Source organism: Schistocerca cancellata, chromosome 10 (assembly GCF_023864275.1).
Source record: "Schistocerca cancellata isolate TAMUIC-IGC-003103 chromosome 10, iqSchCanc2.1, whole genome shotgun sequence".
In the NCBI taxonomy this organism is placed as follows: domain Eukaryota; kingdom Metazoa; phylum Arthropoda; class Insecta; order Orthoptera; family Acrididae; genus Schistocerca; species Schistocerca cancellata.
In genome coordinates this window covers 866,205-885,949 of record NC_064635.1, presented here as the reverse complement: position 1 = coordinate 885,949, position 19,745 = coordinate 866,205, and the positions used below count along the sequence as shown (strand labels likewise).

Below are 19,745 nucleotides of genomic sequence, written 5' to 3'. Positions count from 1 at the left end.
GGTGCAAATGTACCATCATACATGAGTAAAATTTTGAAATCTGATGTTTGTTCTGTCACATCTGAAAATTCTTGTAGGCCTTGTGGCAAACGAGATAGAGCATCGGCTATAATGTTGGATTCTCCTTTTATATATATAATATCAAAATCATATTCTTGTAGTGATGCACACCAGCGTGCAAGACGTGGATGTAATAACTTGCATGATAGCAGGAAAGAAAGAGCTTGATGATCAGTATAAAGCTTAGTACGTTTTCCCCATAGAAAGTAGCGAAACTTGCGAAACGCCCATACTATGGCAAGTGTTTCGCGCTCGGTCACTGAATATGACTTTTCGCATTCAGTGAGAGTGCGGCTAGCAAAACTTATAGGTTTGATGACTGTTTGTTCATCTTCTACATGAATTTGGAATAAAAATGCTCCGAGCCAGAATGCACGGTATTCAGTGCACTGTGCTACAACAGAAGATCTTTGTTAACAAAATCGGTAGTCCTACTATAAGGTGTGAAAACTACAGGATATATCATAAAAACAGTTCATATTTGTAAGTAAAAAGATGGAAAAAGGAGAACCAAGCTTACAGGTAGCAGAAATGTTTTTGAGAACAGGAGTCAGATACACTAGAAAACAGGAAAAGAAGTATATAGTTACGAAACCTAAAAGCTGACTTACAGGACTGGAAAACAATGGATAAATCACTTGACTAGAATGGACCTCACTACTGTTCTCAGAAAGGTACAGGTCATTTGTATGACTGAGAAACGGATAGGAAGAACTCCACCCTAAACAATGAATCAAAGTTGTAATAGTCTATACACTGATATAAACAATGAAAACAGGTTTAGTAATGTATTTACCTAATTGTAAGAAGAGGTGTTTTCCCAAATTCGTCATTTAAAAAATTCGGGTTCATCTTATATTCACAAATTATAATATCACTTTTGAGGTCTACGTTTTTACACTGTTTAGTACAGTATTGGTAGAGTATTTGGGGGATAGTCTTACATTTATACAGGCCATCCTACATTTGGAGATGAAGCTTTGAAAGTCAGGGTCACATTTATTTTGAAGAATTCAAAAGGCCAGGGCTCCCCAAACAATACTCGCTTTCCAGCAGGCCCGAGATTTCCCAATATGACGAAGCACGCGATACATTGACGTAGCTCAAACAGTCGTGCGACAGTGACTTGCTAGTGAGAGGGATACACGAGAAACTGTGAACTAGCCACTGCACCTTACAAACTTTTGTTGTATTTGAACAGTTTTACAACATTCCCATACATGTAGGATATTGTATACAAAAATTAATGCCTCTTTTCAATTAAAGCTAATATTCAAAAACCAAAATGTTTTCCTTCAAAAAACACTTGATTCAGAACCCAGACAAACATTTTATTTGGGTACAAGAGACTGTAACAATTTACCGAGTGATTGGAAATGAGAAGTTGTGACTCACCATATAGTGAAGATGCTGAGTTGCAGATAGGCATAGCAAAAAGACTGTCACAAATAAAGTTTTTGGGCAGTAAGGCCTTTGCCAAAAATAGTGTGTGTGTGTGTGTGTGTGTGTGTGTGTGTGTGTGTGTGTCGTCTATTTTTGACGAAAGCTTTGCTGGCTGAAAGCTTTATTTGTGACAGTCTTTTGTTGTGCCTACCTGCGACTCAGCATCTCCACAGCATCTGGTGAGTAGCAACTTTCATTTTCATAATATTAGAACATGTGGAGACATATTTAACGTTTACTTCAGTATTTACTTTAGGTATCCCTGCACAGATTGATGTAGTACCTGTCGAGGATATACAGCCAAAGTGAAATAACAGAAATGGAAAAGAGAAAAGTGCACTAAACTAGCAGAAATAAGAGATATTGCATCCCATTTGAAATATTAAAAAAAAAATTAAAAGGTTTTCACAAATTGCTAGTCACCACATTTTATGAGAGAAAGAATAAAGCTAAGAAAGAATGCACAAAGAACTGCCTCTGCTTGACATTACAAAGCTGTACAATATAAATGCAGTTACTTATATACACTTTCAACATCCACTGTTTGTCCAATGCAGAAGTTTCAGTTTTCCTTTATTGTGAGTGTGCTACCAAATAAAGTAGCTGTGATGTCTTGATGTCTGTTTTTACATTTTGTTATGACTCCAAGGTTGTTAAAAATGTTGATGTATTTTGTGATTCATTTTCTGGTTAAAATAAGATTTATTCAATTTTTGCTCAGTTCAGTTATGGTAGAGAGAAGGTTTGACTCTGTGAAGGTAAAATTTTCAAAATGAGGGCAATCTTATTTGGAATGTGATAAAAACATGGGCTTATAAACCAGACAGTTCACACAGAAATCACTGATGATTGGCTGGAGGTGTTCATATCAGCTCGACCAAAGCCTTCACCATTTAATTTTGTTGAAGCTACACCTGAAACTTTCTACCAATGGATAGCACTCCTGATGCCCTTCTACAAGCAGAAGTGTCCTTGTCCTATATGTCCTGTTAGAGAAATCATCTTAGACATGACTCCCTAGAGACTGGTGAAATTCAAACTAACTTACAATGGGGCATTGGAGACAGCTGCTTTGAAATCAGCTCATCCAGGTGCAAATCCCGTGGACTAGAGTTTGAATTTCCTGAGTTTTCTTATACCAATAAGACTGTACAATAATCTCGAAACTTGATCAATTTGTTACTTTGATATAGTTCCAAATTCAGACAGGATCTACTTTATATTTTCAGACATACTACCCATCTCTCATAAGAAATACCAGGATCTCTAGGTTTTGAAAAAATTTTGTGGATTAGAAGCACAAGAAAATTAGATTGTCTTACTAATGCGTGAAGTTCTCAGGATAGACAATCTTGTAATGCTTTTTAAATATGGTTCGATTCTTGTTTCGGATAATGATGGAAAAAGCAATGTTTACGCTACTTCTCATGGACTCGGCCACTGCTTTCATTGAATAAGTTTTACTTAATGTCTTAATATGTAGCATCAAAAGTTTGAAAAAATATGCAGTAATATTATTTAAGATTTGCAATTTCCAAAATAAGTGTAATGTTACAGAACTGTAAGACTGGGAAAAGATTTAAATACAAATGTTAATGTTCTGTTAAATTTCAAAACTGTGTTCAGCTCATTCATTCCTTTCCAGATCCCTTCATATGTAAAATAAACAGAAGTAATATTAGCTTTCATTTCATTTTAAATAATTTCTGTAGTTGATAGCTGATTCTTAAGACAATTCAATGAAGAAAATAGGGGACTATTCCCAGGTTAATCATTCCACAGTAGAACAAAAAGTTCATAGTTATTTAGTAAGAGACCACCATTCATTTACAATTAAATTCCCTGGATTCCATACTTGTAGTTTTTCATTATTTTTCTTTCTCGAGAAGAATTAAAGTAACTTCATATTTATCAGTTGAAGACATAAAGTCTGTAAATTAGTGTGCAATCATGCCAAGGTCAAGGCCGAGAAGGGCCTTCATATTCAGGGAGTGCGCACTTAAGTACTCGTTCTTGGGCAATTAGTTCTCAGAATGCTCATTCTCTTGTACTTACTTTCATTCTCTTCAGTGTAACTGAGGCTTTAAGAAAAAGGTATGTGCTAGAGTTACATTACCTTTGCAGAAAGAGTTTGGTCCAACCAGACTTGAATTGTTACACTAGGTGACATTTCTGATGGGAGGCCAATGTTTCTTTCAGTCATCTGTGTGGGAGGGTAATTATATTGGGACTGTACTGTAATGACATTATTTAGATATTATAATTTTTATGTCCTTTCTGACATCCTGTCACAGGAATACACTCCGGTTTCTTTGTAATACTGAACTTACAGGACCTGTTGCATACATTGCTCCTTTAGAGTTCTTGTTCCTAAAATAAGTGAAACGTTACGTTTGTCTTTCATACAGGGAGCCTGTTGCACGTCCAAATCCGCAGTTTGTTGTTACATTGGATGGATTGGACGTCTCCATGTTTCCGAATGCCGGTACAGACGATGACGAGGGGCCGGCAGATCCAGGGTGTCCTGTCGACCGAGACGTCTCGAAAGTGGACTCTGGCAGCAGTGGCGTGGGACGTTCTGCGGGCACACCATCCACTGGCAGGGCGACCATTGTACAGAGGGTGGAGCCGCGCCTCCGGCTAGGACCAATGCCGTCAAACCACCACCCTCAGCAGCAGCAACTGCAGCGCGGGGGTGGGGAGCTGTCGTCAGTAGGTACGGAGGTCTCCTTTCTGTTCTGCATTACTGTCAAATTGTGAATGTGTTTGATAAACAGGCACTACTAGAAAAACTTTGAACCATGTCTTGGACAAGTGCATGTGCGCGCGCGCCTGCCCGCCTCAACCCCCCCCCCCCCCCGCCCCACTGCCCCCCCCCCCCCAATTGGACCCCCCCACTGCCCCCTCCCCCGCTGGACCCCACACACCCACACACACACACACACACACACACACACACACACACGTTGTAGCAGCCTACTGCTGCAGTGCAACTGTACTTAGAGGGGTTGAGTGGTTGAAGAGAAGTCAGATGAGAGTTGGGGCAGTGTGTTACCATTTTAGAGTCTTGTTGGTAATTTGTATCTTTCTAGCTTTGGGCTGCTAACTGTTGGTCACCCACACCCTGAAAACACTGAAACAAAAAAATCTGTTTCCCAGTCAAAAGCAACTTGTGTGCCTGTATGCCAGTTCCATTATTTTTCCTTTCACCTAACAAAGGTGCCTACAGAAGTTCTAAAAGCAGCAGATTGCCTTATTAATGCACATTTTGTGAATACTCCAGTATTTACTGTATGAGATGTCAGTGCATAGATTTCTGGCATGAAAGCCAATAATATTTGTTAGTTAGTTTGTTTGATTCAAAATAAACTTTTTCATAGTGAACATTTACTGCATAAAATCTCAAATTTATATGCAGAACTGGGATATTGCCATTTACTGTTTCACATCTTGCAGATCGATACAATCGTTTCATTTTGGAAATATGTCACATTAAACGTTTGTTATTGTCACGCCTTAGGCATTGTACAAAAATTGTAGTCTGGATCGTAGTGACAAGTCAGTGGTGCATCCTGGAACTACACCCTACACCCTGCTGGAAAAATAGTGTAACATGTTCGCTCATGGGGGAAAATCTGAATAAATTCTTAAGTAATGAATGTTTAGGTAAAGACGGTCTGCATTTAAATAGGTTAGGTTCAAATATTTTTAGCAAAATGTTCACTGACGCGTGTAAAATTCTGCAAAATAGGGGAAACTTATAAGAATTGATGGGGATGAGAAACAGCGTTTGGTAACAAAAGCAGTGAGACTGAAATGGTATGAAAGAATGAGTATGTTTGAGTCCATAAATATAAAAGAATGCCCCTATATAATGCACTTGAACATAAATGGTCTAAAGTGCTGACTTTTGAAGCGAATGTGTGAATTACAAATTATTATTCTGAATGTAGACATATCAAAGTTATTTTCCTCAGTGAACATCGGCTTACATCTGATAACATTAAAATTCTTAACAAAATTGAAAATTTCAAACTAGCCAACAGGTATTGTAGATGAGAGAAATCACATGGATGCTCTTTCATAATTACTCATTCTGATATAAAATATGAAATAAGAAATGATTTTAACCATTTGAATGAAGAGTGCGTATTTGAAAGCTGCTGTATCGAGTTGAGGGACCTAAATGTCATAGTAGTTTCTATTTATAGAGTACCAGAGAAAGCTACAGTTGAAGCTTTTCTGGTGAAATTTCATTGTATGCTTGAGAAACTCAGTAAAGAAAAAGGAAAATGATAGTAACAGCTGCTGACTTTGATATTAATGTCATAGCTGAAAGCAATGACATGTCCTGATTCACTGACTTGATAAAAAAAACTTTGGCTTCAAAATAAACCTCATGCAACCTACAAGAGTAAATGCACAGTCAGGTACCTGTATTCATAATATTCTAACAAATTATGTATTTGAAGATGTTTATGGATTTTGCTTGGATTTAGGAATCTCTGACCACTCTGAATTTTCATTTAACTACCAAGAAAGAAATTTCCTGTAACAAAAGCCATATGAAAAGGAACTTCACTGGAAAAAAATATCATTTACATTTAGAAATAAGTTAAGAGAAGTTGAATGCCATTACTACAGCTGTATTTCAAATAATAGTAACTTAAATAATTTATAAGTAATTTCTTGAAATATTTATTTAAACTTTTCCACTTAGCACTACATGCAACAAAACAACCAATAAACTTTAAATTTATAACCCAGGGTATAAAAGTTTCTAGTGCCAGGAAGAGGAAATTCCACAGTGAACTGAAATATAATAAAAACAGACGTCTTACCGAGTTTGTCATTATAAAGCTATATTTAAAAAAGTTGTGAAGGCAGCCAAACAATTTGCAGACAGGAAGTTCATCGTACAACATAAAAGTAAAACAAAAGCAATATGGTCTGTTGTCAAATCAGAGTTAGGTGTTAGAGTTAGTAGTAATGGAATATCTAGGATTAAAGTAGATGATAGCTTTATTGTAAATCCAGCTCAAATATCAGAGTGCTTAAATGAATTCTTCATAAATGTGCCAAAGTCAGATATTGATGTAGCAGAGTACCAGAGTAAAGTAAATCCCTTTGGAATCCATCAAGAAGCTGAATATCATACAGATTTTAAAAAAGTCACAATAAAGAATGTGGAAAATGTTATATTATCATTAAAAAATTTAAAAAAATTGCTGGGTGGGATGGGATGCCCACTGAAGTGATTAAAAGGGGGTGTGGCATAATAGCACCTCCCCTAACTAAAATAATTCAACCAGCCTTTTGAACAGGGATGCTTTCCCAATGTTTTGAAGTATATCAAAGTCAGACCTCTGTTCGAGAAAGGGTCGCGGGAAGACATGGCAAACTATTGGCCTATTTCTATTCTTCCAGTCCTGTCAAAAGTGTTAGAGAAACTAACTGCAAACCAGATAAAAAATTTATCGTAAAAAATTATATTATTATAAGTAACCGGTTTGTATTTCAACCAGGAATAAACACTCTGGATGCACTGATAACTTTATTGAAAAGATAGGTAAAACATTGGATCAAATGAGTAAAGTTGCAGGGTATCTTCTGTGATCGCACAAAAGCATTTGACTCTGTGAAATGTGACTTGCTTATCTACAAATTAGACAAATACTGGATTAAGGACAGTGCTCTAAATTGGCTAACATCATACTTACACAACAGAAAACAGAGGATAACTATCAAGTCAGGTGCAGTGAACGATTATTCCAAATGGAGTATAGTATCATAAGGTGTGGCTCAAGGCTCCATTTTGAGGTCAGTCCTCTTCCTGTTCTGCGAAAATGAGTTACCCATAAATATAAATTCAGCATCAGTTCTGTTTGCAGATGATACTTTTGTTTTATTGAAGATGCATAAAAAATTAAAGAGCTGCATCATAAGCACACTGGATACCTTAGAAAACTGGTTCCAGTTTAGTGTGTTGCAAAATACCATACAGTACATTTCAAAATGTGTGGAATTTAAAATACAACATAACGATCAACTTATCAAAGAAGTTGACACTGGCAAATTCCTGGGACTAAATGTGGACAAGAACTTAAGGTGGAATACACATATTGACTTCCTGTCAAATAAACTAAGCAGTTTTGCATTTGCAATGCAAATACTAGCAAATTCCACTGACTTGAGAACACAAAAAATTGCTTATCATAGTTACTTTGAATCTGTCATGACATAAGAGATAATTTTATGAGGAAGTTAAAGTAGTGAATCTCAAATACTGAAACTGCAAATTTTCTTTTGCAATACACGTGTACTGCACAGCGAACAGAGTCCTGTCACCCATTATTTTGGAAACTGCAAATTCTGTTTGCTCCGTATACATTTATGAAATTATATTCTTCAGAGGAGAATCATTTTAACCATATGAAATGATCATTTGAGCAAGGGGTAATTAAGTGTTAGATGATGAAATTTTACCATGATTTAACATGTCTCCTGATTTAGATTGTGGACGTTATGAGACAAATAAACCACAGTTCACTACATACAGATTAATTATTTGGGACACAGTTTAAAAGACATTGCAACCATGTGGCCACCTTTGATGTGTCAGAATGGTTCAAGATGTCGCCCGGTTTCCCACCTGACTGATCTGACCAATAAAGGTCTCTCCTCAGGAGCCAGTGTCGATCAATTAAATTGCGCATGGAGCTTAGAAATTTAAAATTTGGGGATGTTGCTCTTATACTGTAGGCATTGTTTAAGAAGGGATTTTTCAAAGTTCCATCCATAAGTGTGTTAATTAGGGGATGAAAGACTTTTAGAAAATGTTTACTTGTTAAAACAATTATGAAGCTATAACTACAAAAATTTATATTTGGCTTCTCATTTCAGAATTTTTGGAAATTTCCTCCCTGTGGGGATGAACAAGTTCATGGCAGATTTTTTGAAAAAGGAATTGCCAAAGCATTTTTAAATTACATCTACTAAACTGGTATTTGACAGTTACAAATAAAAACATATTTGTTTTAGTGTTTTTGGAAATTCAAACTCTAAGGGGTGAAATAGAGGATGAAATATTTAATGAAAATTTGAGTTTAGCTTTTCAGTGAGAGATAAAAAATTACAGGTTTCAGTGTTTTTTGGAATTTGACCTCTAAAGGGGGGGGAGAAGGCCTGGATGATCCACTGTCTCACCATCACACAGACCAAACAGGATAGAAACTTGATATTTGGAGAGGATATTGATCTTCCAGGTATACTGTAGGCATCTTTCAGTAAGTGATTTTTTTAAAATTTCATCCCTAAAGAGTCGAAGTAGCAGATGAAATATTTTTTGAAAATATGTCACTATTAAGACTACGAAAACTCTGGATCAGAAATTTAAAAAATATGTGCTCCATCATTTTTGGAAATACGACCACTAAGGGGGTAAAATAGTGGGTATAAGTTTAGTTTATTTTGAAAATAAATCATTATTAATGTTTGACTAGAGCATTTATAAAGCTAGATCTATGAAGACTGATATTTGACTTCCCAGTTTTATGAATAAAATTGAAAGAAACATTCCACACAGGAAAAATATATTAAAAAACAAAGATGCTGTGACTTACCAAACGAGAAAGCGCTGATAGATACACGATAAAAAACACACAAACACAAATTTCAAGCTTTTGCAACCCACGGTTGCTTCATCAGGAAAGAGGGAAGGAGAGGGAAGGACGAAAGGATGTAGGTTTTAAGGGAGAGGATAAGGAGTCATTCCAATCCCGGGAGTGGAAAGACTTATCTTAGGGGGAAAAAGGGACAGGCGCGCGCGCGCACACACACACACACACACACACACACACACACACACAAATATACAGACACAGGCAGACATATGTAAATGCAAAGAGTTGGTGCACAGATGTCAGTCGAGGCGGAAGTACAGAAGCAAAGATGTTGTTCAGAGACAAGTGATGTACGAGGGGCGGCAATTTGAAATTAGTGGGGGTTGAGGCCTGGTGGGTAACTGGAAGAGATCCTCGTTACCAACAAACACTGCCTGCCTGTGTCCGTTCATGCGAATGCACAGTTTGTTGCTGGTCATTTCCACATAGAAGGCTTCACAGTGTAGGCAGGTCAGTTGGTAAATCACGTGGGTGCTTTCACACGTGGCTCTGCCTTTGATCGTGTACACCTTCCGGGTTACAGGGCTGGAGTAGGTGGAGGGAGGGTGCATGGGACAGGTTTTACACCAGGGGCGGTTACAAGGGTAGGAGCCAGAGGTTAGGGAAGGTGGTTTGGGGATGAACCAAGAGGTTACAAAGGTAAGGTGGACTGCGGAAAGACACTCTTGGTGGAGTGGGGAGGATTTCATGAAGGGTGGATCTCATTTCAGGGCAGGATTTGAGGAAGTCGTATCCCTGCTGGAGAGCCAAATTCAGAGTCTCATCCAGTCCCGGTAATTATCCTGTCACAAGTGGGGCACTTTTGGGGTTCTTCTGTGGGAAGTTCTGGGTTTGAGGGGATGCGGAAGTGGCTCTGGTTATTTGCTTCCGTACCAGGTTGGGAGGGTAGTTGTGGGATGAGAAAGCTGTTTTCAGGTTGTTGGTGTAATTGTTCAGAGATTCAGGACTGGAGCAGGTTCGTTTGCCACGAAGACCTAAGCTGTAGGCAAGGGACCGTTTGATATGGAATGGGTGGCAGCTGTCATAATGGAGGTACTGTTGCTTGTTGGTGGGTTTGATGTGGACGGATGTGTGAAGATGGACAGATGGAGGTCAATGTCAAGAAAAGTGGCATGGGATCTGGAGTAGGACCCGGTGAATCTGATGGAACCAAAGGAGTTGAGGTTGGTGAGGAAATTCTGGATTTGTTCTTCACTGTGAGTCCAGATCATGAAGATGTCATCAATAAATCTGTACCAAAATTTTGGTTGGCAGGCCTGGGTAACCAAGAAGGCTTCCTGTAAGCGGCCCATAAATAGGTTGGCGTACGAGGGCGCCATCCTGGTACCCATGGCTGTTCCCTTTAATTGTTGGTAGGTCTGGCCTTCGAAAGTGAAGAAGTTGTGAGTCAGGATGAAGCTGGCTAAGGTAATGAGGAAAGACGTTTTAGGTAGGGTGGCAGGTGATCAGCGTGAAAGGAAGTGCTCCATCGCAGCGAGACCCTGGACGTGTGGGATATTTGTGTATAGGGAAGTGGCATCAATGGTTACAAGGATGGTTTCCGGGGGTAACAGAGTGGGTAAGGATTCCAGGCGTTCGAGAAAGTAGTTGGTTTCTTTGATGAAGGATGGGAGACTGCATGTAATGGGTTGAAGGTGTTGATCTACGTAGGCAGAGATACGTTCTGTGGGGCTTGGTAACCAGCTACAATGGGGCGGCCGGGATGTTTGGGTTTGTGAATTTTAGGAAGAAGGTAGAGGGTAGGGGTGCGGGGTGTCTGTGGGGCCTGGAGTCAGGTGAAAGGTTTTGTAGGGGGCCTAAGGTTCTGAGGATTCCTTGAAGCTCTGCCTGGACATCAGGAATAGGATTACCTAGGCAAACTTTGTATGTACTGTTGTCTGAAAGCTGACGCAGTCCCTCAGCCACATACTCCCGAAGATAAAGTACCACGGTCGTGGAATCCTTGTCGGGTGGAAGAATGACGATGGATCGGTCAGCTTTCAGATCACGGATAGCCTGGGCTTCAGCTGTGGTGATGTTGGGAGTAGGATTAAGGTTTTTCAAGAAAGATTGAGAGGCAAGGCTGGAAGTGAGAAATTCCTGGAAGGTTTGGAGAGGGTGATTTTGAGAAAGAGGAGGTGGGTCCACCTGTGATGGAGAACAGAACTGTTCCAGGCAGGGTTCAATTTGGATAGTGTCTTGGGGAGTTGGATCATTAGGAGTAGGATTAGGATTATTTTTCTTCATGGCAAAGTGATATCTCTAGCAGAGACTACGAGTGTAGGACAGTAAATCTTTGGCAAGGGCCGTTAGGTTGAATCTGGGAGGGGAGCTGAAGGCGAGGCCTTTGAATAGGACAGAGGTTTCGGATTGGGAGAGAGGTTTGGAGGAAAGGTTAACTGCTGAATTGGGGTGTTGTGGTTCCAGATTGTGTTGACTAGAATTTTGAGGTTTTGGGGGGAGTGCAGCTGGAAGTGGGAGATTGAGTAGACGGGAGAGACTGTGTCTGTGTGCAACTAGAGGAGGTTGAGGTTTGTTGGAAAGGTCGTGGAGGGTGAGTGAGTTGCCTTTCTGGAGGTGGGAAACCAGGAGATTGGATAGTTTTTTGAGGTGGAGGGTGGGATGCTGTTCTAATTTGCAGTTGGCCTGTAGGAGAATGCTCTGAACAGCCGGTGTGGATGTGGGAGAGGATAGATTGAGGACTTTGATTAGGGATAGGAGTTGACGGGTGTGTTCATTGGCTGTGTTGATGTGTAGGTGAAGGATTAGGCGGGTGAGGGCTATGGATTGTTCAGTTTGGAACTGGTATAGGGACTGATGGAAAGAATGGTTACAGCCAGAGATGGGAATTTTAAGTGTGAGGCCTTTGGGGGTAATGCCAAATGTCAGACAAGCCTGAGTAAATAAAATATGGGAGCGTAATCTGGCTAGGGCGAAGGCATGTTTGCAGAGGGAATGTAAATAAAACTTAATGGGGTCGTTGTGGGAATGTTGTGAGGGTGACATGGTATTGAAATGTGGAAAGTGGAACATGAGGCTCAAAGGAAATAAAAATAAAAATATATGGGTAGAGATAAAGGTGAACTAGAAAGCAACTGGAGATCTGGTGTGAAAAAGTCAAAAAAGTGTTGGTTAAAACTGAGCTATGTTGATCCTGTGGTGAACTTAGGTTGGTAAACAACGATGTGCACAAAGGTTAGGTTGTTGTGTTGCCTCCCAAACACGTTAAAGGGTGGAGAAATTCGGGATAATTTCGAAAAAACTGTGTGTAAATGTATTAAAAGGAGTGGTTTTGTGGTGGCAGATTATGAAAATGAGGCTGACAATTGTCTGACAAAGAAATAATGACGTTAAAACCTGTGGGAAGTGGCTAAAAAATGATCGGTGATGTGGGAAAAACGGAAATGGAAATGTAGCGAAAGTTGTTAGAACTAGCCAATGGTTGTTTAATAGGTGAAAGGAACTGTTTGTGAACTGGGAACGGTGGATTTTATAGCAGCAGTAGTGTTGAAAGCGGAAAAATTTTTTTTTAGTTATGGTTTGGAAGTAAGTTATGTATGTTTGGAAGTAAGTTATGTATTATTGAGTATATATATGCAGGATAAAATTGTATGGTAGATTACAGTAAAAAGGTGAAGGTGAATACAAAGTGAAACTACTTGCACAGACAAAAAGAGAAAGTAAGATGACAGAAAAGATTTCGAAATGCAACAGTGACAATAACAAAAGTAATTGTTGGGTTCAAATTAATGATATGAATATAATAGAGGGAAACATTCCATGCGGAAAAATATATCAAAACAACAAAGATGCTGTAACTTACCAAGCGAAAGCATTGGTACGTATATATTGTTTTTGAAAATTCAACCCATAAGAGGGCGAACCAGAGGATGAAAATTTTTATGAAAATATTTTGACTTATAATAGAATATGTGTTAGATAATGGAAGTTATTTCAGAAAACACCACAAGATTTCAAAAGGCAGGGTTAATAAAGACCTCCAACTCCAGCTTGCAGAACCTTATTTGGTCAGAAGTAAATTCAGAAAAGATTATGCTTTTGTAGTGTTCATTAGTATGAAAAGTTCAGATGATGTTGGAATTTGTGAATGTCATAAAAATTTGATTAAAGAAAAAAAGATTTAAAAAAAACTGAAGACCTAAAGTGTACACAAGTGAAGCAACAGGTGCTAAGCTACTTCATTACAAACAGTTTCGAATCTGTAACTAATGGTTGCAAAAGTTTTGAGACAGATGAGAGTAGCAATTTGGTTATGCCAGTTCACCATCATTCTTACTATATTGCAAAGTTATATGATAATTACACAGCTACAGCAAGCGAAGACAAGCATTATTGGTACAGAACGACGAATAGAGGTTTTGCCACTTCCATTAAAATTAACAAGTTATCGTGCCTATCTGTCCCCTTCGTACTGCTGCGTGCAGTGTGTTCCTACTATATGCAGTGGCAGTCTGTGTCGAATCGTAGTAGTGTAATGCGAGGGGCCCTTACGTCTCCGTCAATCGAATGAGTGCACGTCCGAATCTTCCTGTCTCCCTTTCGTCATCAGTCTCCAAACATCAGCCTTTGAATCCTCGTCTCACAGTGACTATTGTGACTATCTGTCTCAGAATTTTTCTGGGTCTGAATAATCCTAAAAATGCACTCTCTCGGTCCGTCAACGGTCTTTCGCGCAACTGAAATTTCCAGCCAGTTGTCACATTTATTGCCAGCACTGGCCAATGGTATAATTTTACAAAGTTTTTTATCCTCTCTCCAGCAACTGCATAAACCTATTTTTCTGATTGGCTTTTTTACGACCTCTCTCTGTCTGAAAAGTGGAACTCTGGGCCTACCTCACAGACCATCTACCGGTGCCGAACCTCGCTTTTTCCAGTCAGCTAGTTTTTGCCTCCGTGGAAAAACAAAAAGGGAAACGGAGTCCTACTCTCTGAGTCGACTCGGCGGGTTGTCAGCTGCAGGGTGGAGCCGTGGACTTTAGTGTTTTCGTTACACTTTCTAAATATGTTATCTGTGGGTGGAGCCCGTGCTTTCGTATACCTGGAGTAGCGTATCTGCGAAATCCCTCGTACCACTGGCCACGTCTTTCTAGTTACCCCGAGAGAGCGTCGTATGGCCTGCAGGTCAGTCCGGGGAGCCGCACTTTCGGCAGCGAGACTGTGTCCCCACATGTGGCCCTCTGTTGTGGCAGTCTGCCCTGGCAGCTGCTCGGCGACTGCTCGGATGTTCACACGGAGCCCCGTTATTCTGCCTTCCCTCGACTGTGGGTTCGTCGTCTGGCTCGTGAGGACACGGCCTCCTACGTCCCTAGGGGGCAAACCCCCTCACAGCTCCCACCTTTACTAGTGCTCGCTGTCTCTCGATGCAACCTCGTCCACCTTTAACATTGTTAAAAGGCACACGTGAAATCCTGTCGTAGTATAAAATGGCATACACTTAGTACTGCCACTGCAGTCACAGTCAAGTCTGTCCTTACAGTTCTGAGTACAACTGGTGTGTTCAATTGTTAGGGACGTATTAATGCATTCCATCACCGCTTATGAGGGTGAGATGTGGCCGATTGTAATGGTAGGATACCTCTCGGTGTGCACAGCAGAAAAAAGCCTAGCAGTCAGCACGGCCGTCCTGAGCCGACTGCTCGCTTCAGCCTACCTGCCGCTCTCTGACACACTACGTACGAGACATTGCTGGCAACAAAGGATTGGCGTACTGTTTCAGGTTGTTTGATTTGTTCACATTAAATCTTACACTGCCACACGAATTGTGATTTCCCAATGTTTAAAACGAATTTATTATCTGATTTAATCATTCTAAACTCTTTTTATAAACCTAAAATTTTGCCATTCGTATTTTTATTGCTTTCTTGAGTAAAGTTTTGTATCTTTGTAGGGTTACATAAGTGAATACACCTAATGAATTTGTGAGCATTTTACTGTAATAGAATATATCGTGTATATCTGTACAGTGTGTTTTCTGGACCAATAATAGTAGTGCATATTAAACTGAGTCTTCAGAAAACAGCTCTGGCAGAAAGAATAACGCATTATGAGCACCAACCGAAGATGCATTAGTTTTCCTCGTGCGGACACTGCATACACCGACAAGGTACCCGTAAGGAGATGAAAAAATTTGTCACAACTTGTAGCAGTTTGCCTGCTTTATTTATTTAATTTGTTGTCCTCGGTGTCGACGTACTGGCAGAAAAAATAGGGGTTGGATGTGCGACCACTGTATACTGTAAATAATGGAGTGGACAGATGCACAATTGCATTTCACAGTACATTAACTTTCACTTTTCACAACCCCCCAATAATACACATTTATTTGGCCAGTGCACTATTGTTCTAACTACCAATAAGCCTCATTAATAGTTAGCAACCAAACATCCACAAACTTCTAAAATAGTTTCCTGTTGAACATCAATGAGCAGTAAAAACATAACCACGAAGTTCACAGTTCTTGAAGAATAGAAAGTTACGTATGGAGTAGACACTGTCATTGTGTTTACACGTGCCCTAATTGCTTAATAATTATACCACAGTTAAGTTGAAACATTGTTGTTGATCTAACCAACACTGGTTTCTCGTCTGAAACTTGGCCGAGGACTGACTGTGTCGTGACCAAAAATCGGGACTATATATATCATCACAATAATAGGTACTGAAACTACTTAATAAATTACAATGAAAATTTCTCATTAATTTAACTGAATACACAAAAAAATTGGTACTTTTTACAGTTTCTTCTACTACAAGGGTTAAGCTAAATTATTTGTTTAAATCATAAAATCAACATATATATTTATACGAACAATACTTTTGACAAAACCTAATTACTTTGGAATTAATGGAGGGCTGGTTTTGCTAACGTGTTTTCCAATAGAGCCAAATAGATACTTCAAGATTACTAGCATTTCGTCTTCCAAATGTTTGTAATTAGTGCAGAATTTATATTTGTTTATATGTCTACAATAGAATATAAGTTATGAAACAGTTACTGATTTTCCCCTGTAATGAAAGATACTAACTAGGAATAGTGAAAATAAATTAGAAAATCAATTACATCCATAAAACGAAGCACAAAATTAGATCTGGTGCTATATTCTTTAAAACTGAAGGCCAACCTTTCTGTTTTATGGAGATGCTAATAATAATCATGAATATTAATGGAAAAAAGTTAAAAGTAACAAAGGAATTTAAGGAGGCAGGTAGCAAAACAAGAAGGGAAGAAAAAATATCCCAGCATGCTTCGTCACATCACCCCCTCATTAGATTGACCAGATAGGTTATTGCAAATAGCTAACTGGACGATTCAGTGACCACAAGTGACCCCAGAAATTGGGTTTAAAATCTACTCGCAAACAAATGTTACATAAGAAATCCTATCAAAAACTACAGTATGTATATTTTTCAGATTCCTACCTATACTAACTGGCCATATGAAAATCCCCATACAAAATATTTAAATACACTGTACTGTACACACACAAAATATACACAAGTTATATGTTTAATAAAAATTAGACATCTTCATGATAAGTGATGTCCTTTATTGTTAAACGAAGATTACATTTAAAGATACATATCATTTGATAAAAGTCCTGTCTTGCTTCCATTAATAAATCCTCATGGGTAGCAAAGAATTTAAATTACACTAGACATTGCAGTTCATGTTTAGACAAAAAATTTCACTTGCTCAATGTTTGGTATCTTTCACAAGCACTCTCACTTTTTCAATGAGCTTTAACACACTTTCTTACCAAGCTGTGCATGCCTTCAATGCGTCCAAGTGGCAGTTAGTTAAGAAATGCACCACCATTTGTTCCGTTGAAGGTGGTTATCCTCCGCAACAGTACATGAAAAAATGAGACAAAATGCCCTACATTAGTCCACTTACTTTTACTTCTAACTTAAGTATAAGAAAAATTGTGTAGCACTAAAAATGATAGTCATTATGTCAGAAACAGATACATTACACAGCTCTCATAACATTACAATAATTAGCACTAAAATTGACTATGGTAAGGAAGGTGTGTACTAATAAAAATTTAAAATCAAGTGCATGTTACACTACAAAACATTACTCCAAGTCAGGGGTTCCCAACAAAATTTTCTAGAGGACCCCCTCATCGAGCATGATTGGTACCTTGTCATATCACAGTATCGAGTACCTGAAAAAGCCAAATTAAGAATCTTTTTATATGTTTTCTATTTTTGGTACTTAGAAAAAACATTGTCATTTTCGTTATTGAAAAACTATTGAGCTTAAAACTTTTTCAATTTAGTCATCATTGTTATTGTTAAATTTTTGATTATTGCTTAAAATCTGCTAGACGCAGAAGTTAGCGTTCGCTAAAGCTCTGCTCGTACAGGAAGCGGCCAAAACAAAAAAAATCTGTTATTGTACGAAATATGTTTAATATATTTTTTATTCTAATAGCATCTTGCGGACCCCTGGGGGTCCGCGGACCACTTGTTGGGAACCACTGCTCTAGGTTGTAACTGTCTGGAACTGGTTAAACTTGAAAGATTTGTGTTTCTTTTTCATTTGCAAAGTAGCAAAAACTCAAGATGAGCAGTAGTATAGATTTACTAATCATTACTTTATGAAAAAGAATAGAATCACCATTACATAACTTAATTACTCCTTAAATCAAAATTACAGGGATGGAAGTTGTACTAAATCATTGCCCTACTTCTCTACTCAACTCTGATTCAACCAGAAATTTAAATCCTCGCGAAATCACTAAATGGTACCAAATAGTTGTCCTGTCAGAATATTCACATCAGTCTATCACCACAGTTATCAGTTAATCAGCAGAATTATTATTTTTCGTTCCAGTATTACCATCTCACACTCACAATTTCTCAGAACAAAAATAGAAGCTTTTCAGATAACCTGTAAATCCAATGCCGCAGCATTATATTACTTTTACCCACTAATTAATTGCTCTTTCTGTTGAGCTCTCACTCCCAACTGCAGTGTCGTGAGTTGCACAATATACACACTACCCAGTGTTGCCTAGTTCATGATTTTAGATCCTCAATACAGTTATACCACATTTGTTTGTATACGGTTATCTTTTCCATTAATCATATCTGTCAGCTCCATTATTTTACTTACATTTCCTATCTTCTTAACTAGTGGAGTGCATTCTCAAAAAATATCTCTACTGCAGAGACTGGCTCCCTAACCATTAAGACCCTAACATTATTCATTATTTTCTTATTGCATTATGTAAAAAATAAGCACTTGCTCTGCTTATCTAATGCAAAAGTGACTCTACTGAAAAACATTCCACAGTAACAGATTCTTATGCTAAGGCTTACTTAACTCTCAGTAACGATCAGACAAAAGTGTCATTTCGAAAAACAATTATTTCACTGTATTCCGTCAAATTGCTTGATATTCTAGCCTGAAGGGTGATGTACTTACAAATCTTGCTCTCTTTCCCCACACACATTACTCCAGACAACTATGTTTAAAGTTGTAAGTTCTTAATGTTAAACAAGGCTGTACCGTGACACTTCTTGCACAAAATACAAACACTTGTATTATACCACAATTAATATTAAGATCTAGTATTCAAGATGGTTTTTACTGCCTATTGCCTCTGCTGTTTCACTAATTTATATTAACTTCACACATGAGCTGATTACTTCAGCTGTTACTTATCCTCCACATATACTGACACCTTTCATTTTCTGTTTACCTTACCTCCTTGTTTGACAGAAATTCTTTCACAATGGTACCACTTTATTTTCTTCCATCCTCTTATGATTCCCTTACTTATAACTAACACAACACAGTATACATATACACAAAGATAGAAACACTGGATAAACCTTTTCTAAAATATTCCTATAGTAAAGTATCCTACTTGTCAAAATTACGTGAAAGTCAAAGAGAGTGTTTCTGATTTACTTATGAACTGCAGATAGGATAGGAGAAGAGTTGTGACGGGCTCAGGAAACATGAAAATTGAGACAGACACCTGGGGTAAGCATTATCACCACATAATGAATCTGACACAGAACATTGAACCCCGTACTTGCTAATTGCACAAGAAATCAGTCCCAAATATTACATCATTGCTGAGATTTTGAATCGCCAACAAATTGCACTCCAACAGCTGTCCTGCGAATTCCACAGTTAATAGTATCTCTTGTTTCACACTCTTTACTAGCTTAATGTTTGTTCCAGCCACATGCATCACCACTATACCCTCTGTGGTCTTAATAGATTCAAAAAATGCCTGTGAAATACCATTCATATCACTGCCACTGTCCAGTAAACACTTACCATGTATACCTTGTACACATGCTGTTATTACAGGGTGACACACTTCCTTTTTGTCTACCATGTGACCTTGTTCATACAACAAATCCTCATTAATCTTTTCCCTGGAAAAACTATAATCCTATTTACCAAAATGTTAGATTTTGTACCTTCTTCTATCTATTTCTCTATTTTAGCCGATTTTGAATCTACTTTTTCATTTACTTTTTCCAGTTTCTCCTCTACCATTACTGCACACTTGGTTTCTACCTCCGTTTCTAA

General features: G+C 38.4%; 1 protein-coding gene across 2 annotated transcripts in view; it reads left to right on the top strand.

The window, feature by feature from the left end:
- Window positions 1-19,745, top strand: part of LOC126106905 (zinc finger CCCH domain-containing protein 14) — a 239,044-nt gene that overhangs the window by 136,369 nt on the left and 82,930 nt on the right. For both annotated transcript variants that reach the window (XM_049913322.1, XM_049913321.1), the window contains one exon: window positions 3,912-4,219. In XM_049913322.1, coding sequence (XP_049769279.1) covers window positions 3,912-4,219 — 308 coding nt within the window. The remainder of the gene's footprint in view (window positions 1-3,911; window positions 4,220-19,745) is intronic.